Here is a 9,360-nt window from a genome sequence, read left to right on the forward strand (position 1 = left end):
TGAATAGTTGGAAAACATATTTGCTACACACATGAAAAACTCGTTTAGCAAAGGTATGACAATTTGTTTCACATCATAGCTTGGCATGAAAAAGTACCATATATACTCGCTTATAAGACAAGCTCAACTGTAAACTGCATAGACCCAGTTCTGCCATTGCATAATGCTCCAGCAGATCTGAGTCTGTGTAGTTTGTTAGGAGCAATCAGTAGAACAAACAGACCCTGATTTACAGGCATATTATGCCTCAGCAGATCAGGATCTTTGCTGCTTGCAGTTTGACTTGACTTATCAGGGAGTACATACTGTACAGTATATTTTGATGGCGTGAAAGCAGTTTGGAATTCACATAATCTAATACAAACATCTAAAAACAATATAGAAAAAACAAGTAAACAAAGCAAATTTGTTTGGTATGGGAACATACTAGTTGTATTATAAGCAAAGTGAACATTAGTTTTACAAAAAGATATACATATCTTGTGTTAGAAAAGTAAAATGTCTCGCCACCTAATTTGTATCAAAACTGTTCATTCGACCGCATGGCAAGTTCAATCACAGAAAAGTCAGGAATACACAAATGCAGCATGGCACAAACAGGACTTACCAACCATGAATCCTTGCAGATGAATGAATACAATTAGCTTTGAGATCACACATCAACACCATGCCAATACATTCAATTTTTGTATAAATACATCAGATAATATCTTATCACAGTGATATACATATCAGCCTTTAGGTAATATAAAACAGTGTACTATTTGCATATACCTGGTTTGTATAAATTTGAGTGCAGTTTACCAATGATTTATCCTGGTCTGGGTTTTACATACATCTAAGCTTGTTTTATCTACATGCATAATCCATAGACTCTGGGGCTCATAATGCAAAATCCATTACATAATGCATCAACTCTGGGGGTCATAATGCAAAATCCATTACATACATTTTGACACAGACTCTGGGGTCATAATGTAAAATCCATTACATACATACTGACATGGACTCTAGGGTCATAATGCAAAATCCATTACATATATAATGCATCTACCTGGTTGCATATATTAAGTTTAGTCTGAAAATAGTTTTAAATACCATTGTAATTTTAATTTTTTTTTAAACGTTACCCTGGGCCCCCAAAAGGGACCCCAGTTGTGGGTCCATTTTGACAATGGCTCTTTAAGATGGTCACAGTGGAGATGATGTAACCCAATGATAAGTCCCCATTTATATATCTCCTGTGATGCATTATATATGATGATGATGGACCCATGATAAGTCCCCATTTATATATCTCCTGTGATCCATTATATATGATGCTGATGCTGAGGATACACTGTCCCTATTTTTATATATCCTTTGATGCATTATATATGATGATGATGATGGACCCATGATAAGTCCCCATTTATATATCTCCTGTGATGCATTATATATGATGCTGATGCTGAGGATACACTATGTCCCTATTTATATATCTCCTGTGATGCATTATATATGATGCTGATGCTGAGGATACACTATGTCCCTATTTATATATCTCCTGTGATGCATTATATATGATGCTGATGCTGAGGATACACTATGTCCCTATTTATATATCCACTGATGCATTTAATATAATGTTGATGTCCCAATTTATAGATCTACTGTACTGATCTATAAAGAACTGGACACAATGATACTCTGTATGAACCTAGGCTATCCAAACCACACATTTTATAATAAATCTTAACAAGGTTTGTGTCAATTACATTAAGAAAGGTAAATTTTAAAGTCTGGAATAAGTACATTTTACTGTTTTAATGGGAATGAAAAAATTATGGTCTGTTATATCTGATGGTAGATGTGACCACAACAGGCAGACATATACTCTCATATGTGATGTATTTTTGTGATAATTAGTTGGCAACTTTAATGCACAAGTATGATGACAGCTCTGTCGAAACAATATGCCTGACCATAATACTTACATCAAATTATACTTACAAGGAAGTCTGCTAAAATGTATACAGGGAGTCTGCTTAAAATTATACAAGTCAGCTTAAATGTATACAAGGAAGTCTGCTTAAATGTATACATGTAAAAAAATGTACAAAATCTATCCAATTGTAACATGTCCATACCAACAAAGGTACATCGATAAATGAACATGCAAGAGTGTTGTATAATACCCAAGGCATGAATACTAACACTCTAGATAGCTACAAAGTCTGCAACTGTCACAAAATACACAAAGTGTACACACACAAATCATTAACCAGAACAGTTTAAAAGAAAAAGGAAACTTGCATGCAAGCATCATTATGCTTCATACAGCTGTCCAAATCTGGCAGCAAGACGTGATCGTCGCCTTGGAGAATTGGATGCTTCACTAGTTACTGGGCTGGCATTCTTTTTCTGATCAGCAATAGAGGGGATTTTAGTTGGAGAGCTTTGTAAGCTGTCACTTGTGTCAGACTTTGTGGAGCTTGTGTGAAGAGGTTGGTTGTGCTGAAAAACCAACTCATAGCATAGATTATTATTGTCAATGCTGCCTGCGGGCTTTTCATCTTGGTCAAGGCCATTTTCTTCATTTGCAGGAAGGCCATTCTCTACTGATCCTGCCTTTATGTACCCTGCTGTATCAGTTACATCAGGTTCTTCGCATTGGGAATGGACAGTATTCCATACAATATCAGGAATATTGAGTAGCTCCTCTGTGCAGCTTTGATTAGTAATAGAAAAACTGTGTAATATGTCTACCATTTTTGTAGCAGCAGATGGTTTGTCAGACTCGTTGTCTGTCATGTTAATATCCCCTGACTTTAATTTGTCAGTGTGGCCATAGTTCAAATTGTTAAAAGCACCCTGTACTGCCTCCTTCAAGACATGACCCTCACTGCGAGACACCTCCTCCAGTTGGGAGGGGCTGGCTCTCCACCAGCCATATTTGAACAGCTCCATCAGCTTGTCTGCAGAAGAGGAAGTTGTCACATTTTCTAGCTCCTGGGGTTGATGTGTTTGTGGAGAGGTTCTGAGGCTTTGTGGGAGGCACATGGCAGCTAGCTGGAGTAATTCAGATGTGGGTGATACATCGACCCTTTTCTCCTCATTAGTAATCCATTTTCTTTCATCTGCATCTGTAATCGAGTTTTAAATTAATAAATATCACATTATTAAAGTACCAAATTTGAACACATGGTATATGCTTATATATAATGATGACAAACTTAAGTCTCTTATCCAAATGATTTTTGGGATAATTTTCAGGAAAAAGAGTAATGTTAATTCCAATAAAAATATAAATTGTGGTGCTGAACAAATTTGATGCAAAGGAATATTAATAAAACAGTTGTACAACATTCCACCACACAGGGCAAAATTCCATTTTTAATCTATTTAAATACAAGCAGGTATGTTTGGTAGGAATGTTAAAATAAAGAAAACAAAATAGGCAGAAAAAGTAACCTCCATCTCAGGGTTGATTATCAAATTAGATTATCAAAATGGCCACATGTACATGATGCTTCAAATCCATTTGACAAGTCCACTGCAATTTCTCTACATTTATCATGCAAAAGTCTGCTTAAAATAAAGATCTACTTGTAAGGGGCCATCCATTTAGTACACCGCAAAACTCGGGCATACATTTTTTACACCCCCATCTGCATATGTATGCTTGACACCCCCCTGAATTCTAAAGACTGGCCTATATTTAATCCATGCAGAAACGATCAAGGATTAATAATATTAACATGTTTAATAAAACAGTCCACTGACCTTGAATGTACTGCTGCATCAAAGAAATAAGCTGCGTAACTCTAAAAAGTTTGTATAGTGTCCGCTATAATTCGAACGCCAACTAAACAGGTTACATATCAGACAAATTATTATCAAGGTCCCCCTCATTTCTTATGCATACGTAGATTATCAGTAGATCCCCCTCCCATATGCAAGCATATGCATTTGGGTTAACCAACCTCCCGCCTCAATGTGTACATACTAAATGAACGGTCCCTAAGAAGTAGAATTGTTTGTTACCAATTCAAGGTTATTTTTTTTGGCTTTATGACTCACCAAGTTGTTGCTTTCATATTTCTGAATATGAAAAATATCACTTGGAACAAGTACTGTTACTAAGAGCAAATCAACATTTTATCTGATATAACCTTCATCAATGCCCATCAGATATCCACTATAGACGATCTCTAGGCCAGAGACCAAAATTAAAATTTGGATGATTAGGTCAGCAATAACACTGCAAATGATGCTCCAAAGGGGCATTTATTTTCGTGCAGCTGACAGATGAAAATTTATAGAATACATGCTGCTAAAAATATTTATTTATTTCATCAAGTTTTTCATTTTCTGACATGGCTTCTTGTTTTTCTTGCACATCAAATTTTTTTATATCCCTTCAGTAATGAACTGACTGTGTGCAACAATCTGATATATTTCCTAAATGTGGCCCTTTTTCTTGAATTAAAAATCAGTATAGTTGATGAAGAACAATCAAGCAGTATTAATTTTCACTGTAAAGCTACATTTTGTTTGTTTGAGTGCTCATATATAACAGGTTCTTTCAACATATTGCTATTTTGTGTGCATGTGTTTTGGATTTTTAATGTAGCTTTAACAATTTTTCAGTCATATCACTACAACATCTGCACTGTGGCAAGTGATGTCTAGCACTAGGGTATCATGCCACAGACATGTGGCATCATGTCATTAACCCAGTCACTCTATCCTGACACCAGACCAACTGGTCCTAATACTAACCTTTTAATGCAGAGCACCAATTTTATCATTTTTATCAGTCTTTGGTACAGCTTGGCTGGGTTCAATGCCACAACCTCCTGCATCCAAAGCAGATGTAACCACCTGGCCAATGGAGTGGTCAGAATTTTATGAGTGACAGTTCTATTTATGCTCATTTTGAACCTATACAATGTTGTTTGAAAAACAACTCAGTTGAACATCTGAATATGTAAGGAAAGTTAACTAAATTTGAACAGAAAATCATACCTTTGTTGTCTCCATCACTAGTACATAGAGCCATAGCCAATATGGGCAAACACTCACTAACTAGCATAATTTCTTTAGACCCTGTTTGCTTTCAATTAAACCAGTTGCTATTTACCAAATTAGTTTTTTAATGTCTTGAACTATTCAAACAATATTAACAATATTTGTTTTTCCTTAATTTCAGATTTCAGATACAATCTAAGTAGATCTGGGTGTAATTTTAAAGTATAAATATGTGTTTGCTAGTAATGAAACAGGAGCAAAGTTTGTTTCAATCAGTTTGATTGGGTATAATTACCTAATAATCTCAGAAAGAACCCATTGTTTTAGTAAAATACATTTCTTTGATAATACTTATCTAGTCATAATACCTTAAAAGAACTACAACTACCTTCAAATCCAACCCTCACAGGCTAAAACATTTTAGCTAAAATGTTAAAAGTTATCTGCCCACATAGGTGTCATTTAGAGTAATTTACCCTTGATACAAAGAAAAGCACCAAATCACATGAATACTTAAAAAATAATGACTGAACCAGTGCAACTGCTAGATGGATGTAACTGGTGAGGATGACAGGGTGTATGTGTATATTATTAGGCAATTATTATCATAGAAACATTTGTATTTTCTGAAATAATAATTATATAGTTATCTTATCCCAGAGAGGCCATTGGTGGTCCCCTAAGGAGCCAGCTTACTGATAATAACCCAGCTGGAGAATATATTCCATATGCTAGGACTTGGACTCTTTAAAGGAAAATAATTACCTCCTGCAATTCCAGAGCAAGTTGTGAAGCTTTATTCTTTTGGACTTACACCAGGAAGAAAACCTATTAGGTACCACCAGGTCTAGGTGAGCTTTTTTGGGATGCATAATTTCTGAGGTAAAAGCTGGAGAAAGTTAACTCCATCACACAGCATGCATATAATGTCAGCTAGGGAACAGTTTCATTCCAATGCAATGGTTGTTGTTGTTGTTGTTGTTCTTGTAGGGTTTAATGCCATTTTTCAGCACAAGATAGGCTATACATGGAGGCCAGTATAAATGGTGGAGAAAGAACCTGGGAAAACCCAGGAAAGAACAACTGTCCCACAAGAAGCTACCGGCAAGCTTTCTCACATACCCATATTGAAAGAACTGGAGGCTCGAATCCATGCAAACAGAGGTAAGATGGCAGTGATCTGTAATGGTTTGTGCTTTAGACCACTCGGCTACTTGGGGTCCAGTTGTTGTGAGTACCCTAACTTAATCAGCCAAGATGTATACCAACTTCATTTGACCCTGGGTTCGATCTCAAAAGGTGGAACAGATGACCCATGTTACTAAGGATGAAAGGACCTGTGTTATGTCAATATCCTTTTCCTCTGAGAGGCAACAAGCTGTGGAATTTCCTTTGATGCTCAAATTCAGCTCTTTTCAGGTACCACTTCAGAGCTCTCACTGGGTCCTTTTGGTAACCATGAGATGAAGTATCCAGAATAGACAGGGGTTTTGCACCACAAACAACCCACTTCTCCCTGCTTTTATGAACATGGATTCTCAAGAACTGTGGCTTTGAACTCGTATCAGATCTGCATGACTGTTCCTACCAAGAAGAGCTCATTAACTAGATACTGCAGCACAAATGGCAAAAGGTGAATGGCCTGGGACTGAGCTTGGTGCATTGTGGCTCTATGAGATATTGAACAGTGTAGCTGGCCCATCATTCCACCTTACAGGCAAGATCTTTGGTACTGACCTGGTTCAATCTGATATGGATGGTAGAGACATAACATGGCCATCTCATCCTCCGTATCAACTGTGTCATGTGAGTCCTAAGAGTGATGTTGTAATGGCATACGGGATAATGATCAATGGAAGTGGACCCATAATTCAACAGAATAGGCAGGATCTGTGTTGACAGATTGCAATGGAAGAGTCCAACAGTGATGGAATATGGTCATTGCATCCTCCATAACCTTGTCAATTCCTTTATGTTGGAGTGCTAAGCGACAAAACCAGCTCTTATTTGCACCATGCAAGATGGCACCTTACTGAAGAGGGCTTCCTCATTGCCATTACTGCAATGTCTCCAAGTCAGCCACTTGACCAAACAGTGGTCACAGTTGAACACTCATTGGTGTTTGTTGATTAGCATGATGTCAGCTGATACTGGAAATCTGGACCAATATATGACATATGGGAGAGGAGAAAAAGACTGGTGGTAATAAGTGAAAAACTTGCTTGAGTCTTCTTTTGTCATAGTGAGATCTACCAAATATAATAGATCTTGTGAGCATACTTTGCTGTCAGTCTGGATGAATGTGGCGACACCTCTGTCTTCTTACTTGCCATTACTCCACATAGTGTTGAGGGGTTTGGAAGCCTCAAAAACCATTGGATGGCAAATAAATATACTTAATTTGATGCAATCTTTGCTGCCCTCAGTGGTTGAATATGGGGTTTTAAGGCAATGCAAGTGTTATTAGTGTTCATCTTTGCACTCACTAGCCCAGATTGTACTGCTGTACATATTTCCCTGCTGGATATTCTCTGAGCAAATCCTGGTCTGTATCTGGTGCAGTTTGATAATGAGATATAATGCTTGTCTCTATATAAAAATGAAAATAGATCACATTTGAAACTGACCATTTTAATCAGGGAAGGGAGGGAACATAGTATTTTCAAGTTTAACGGCGTCTTTATAGGTAACACAGTAGTAATAAATGTGTCCATCCAGTTCAAGTGTTAATGCTTTATCAACACAAATCAAGTGTGTAAACATGAGCATGTGCTTAGTATTTTGTTTCCATCAATCTATTTCTTGGCTAAAATCATCAATTAATAATGAATGATGATAAAGACAACCCATCTGAATGTTCAGTTCAGTGTGTTGAATATGCTACAACACTAGGAGTCAATAAAATACTTAGAAAATTTGTGATTACACAAAATAGCTATATCTGTACAATAAATATAGGGGCCCCCAAGTGGCCAAGTGGTCTAAAGCGCTCTCCGTTACAGATCACTGCCATTTCACCTATGTGTGGGTTTGAGTCTCGGATTTAGCCAATGTGGGTATGTGAGAAAGCTTGCCAGTAACTTCTCATGGGTTGGTGGTTCTTTCGGGGTTTTCCCAGGTTCTTCCTCCACCATTAATATTGGCTGCCATGTAGAGCCTTTCGTATGCTGAAAAATGGCGTTAAACCCTACAACAACAACAATAAATATACAAGTCTTTTTTTATTGACAAGACATTAGACTCCTGTGATGCTCCATATAGGTAGTGTTCCCATGGATACCAGAATGATTAATATCAATATGATGCTTGCAGTATGTACAAGAATGAAATTCTCCCCTTTGCTGCTGTGCTAATTGAGTTTTGACAACTTGCTGGGCTTTGCTGATAGTGTCTTGCTTCCTGAATCACACTCGACTTCAAAGTTGAATTACCCATGAATACTATTCTAACAAATGAAACAATGTTTTGCATTTTATATCAGGATTAAAAGTCCACCTTCAAAGAAACACTGCCACTGATCACAAACTTGATTAAAGTTGGCTTCACTATTCTCATTTAATGCAGTGATATGTAATATGTTCTTCATGATGATTCATGTACTCATCCTCAGCTTTGTGTACTTTATGTGTGCAAATTAGTTAAACTGACTCTCCCACAGCAGAATTTGAGATGAACACACTAGCTATTGTCACTGAGCCAATTAAGCAATCACTGAAAATGGGTTAATTATATCTCTGACCATCTTACATTTTAATTGCGTTTATATCAGCTGTATGCCCCATGGTTTCACTGAGCTTTGAGCAGGACTGTTCATGCATACTACAGATAATATGCATATATTGTAGTGGTCTAGAAATGTTTTGTTTATTTTGTTGTTGAAAAAAAAAATGGGGCAAAGATTCCTGAAAGTGTTGGGATTTTTTAAAACATGACTATGTCCGGAGAGGGGTGTGGTTGGGAGTCCATAATTTTTTCCTGTGATACAGCATATTATGGTGTCTCATTTGCAGTCTGAGATTAAGCTGGAGAAGAATTGTCCACAGAAGCAGACCACCATGCTCACAGAATGTTACTTCCAAACAATCACTGCTCCCTTTGAGTGGCAAACACGAGAATGCACTGTATCCATATAATCTGTATTGGGGAATTAAATGAGCTCTGGGTGCATTGAGTGACTTGTGGTGTAGCATTGGCAAACTAGACCAAGAATATTTCATTGTTTGGCTTAAATGGTAAAATCTACTGTGGTGGTGACCTGTTGTGATCTGAGACATGGTAGAGTCCAGCTGTGATGGAACAATGCAATTTGATTTTGCATGACATTGTCCCATTATGTTGGGATGGGTT

At 37.1% G+C, this 9,360-nt stretch overlaps 1 protein-coding gene across 2 annotated transcripts in view; it reads right to left on the reverse strand.

The window, feature by feature from the left end:
* Positions 1–289: 289 nt before the first annotated feature.
* Positions 290–9,360, reverse strand: part of LOC149803584 (meiosis regulator and mRNA stability factor 1-like) — a 101,833-nt gene continuing 92,762 nt past the window's right edge. For both annotated transcript variants that reach the window (XM_089953333.1, XM_089953332.1), the window contains exon 18: positions 290–3,125. In XM_089953333.1, coding sequence (XP_089809459.1) covers positions 2,308–3,125 — 818 coding nt within the window. In that variant the 3' untranslated portion in view covers positions 290–2,307. The remainder of the gene's footprint in view (positions 3,126–9,360) is intronic.

The sequence above is a fragment of the Sinohyriopsis cumingii genome, chromosome 3, assembly GCF_028554795.1.
Source record: "Sinohyriopsis cumingii isolate HCF-2022 chromosome 3, ASM2855479v2, whole genome shotgun sequence".
NCBI lineage: Eukaryota > Metazoa > Mollusca > Bivalvia > Unionida > Unionidae > Sinohyriopsis > Sinohyriopsis cumingii.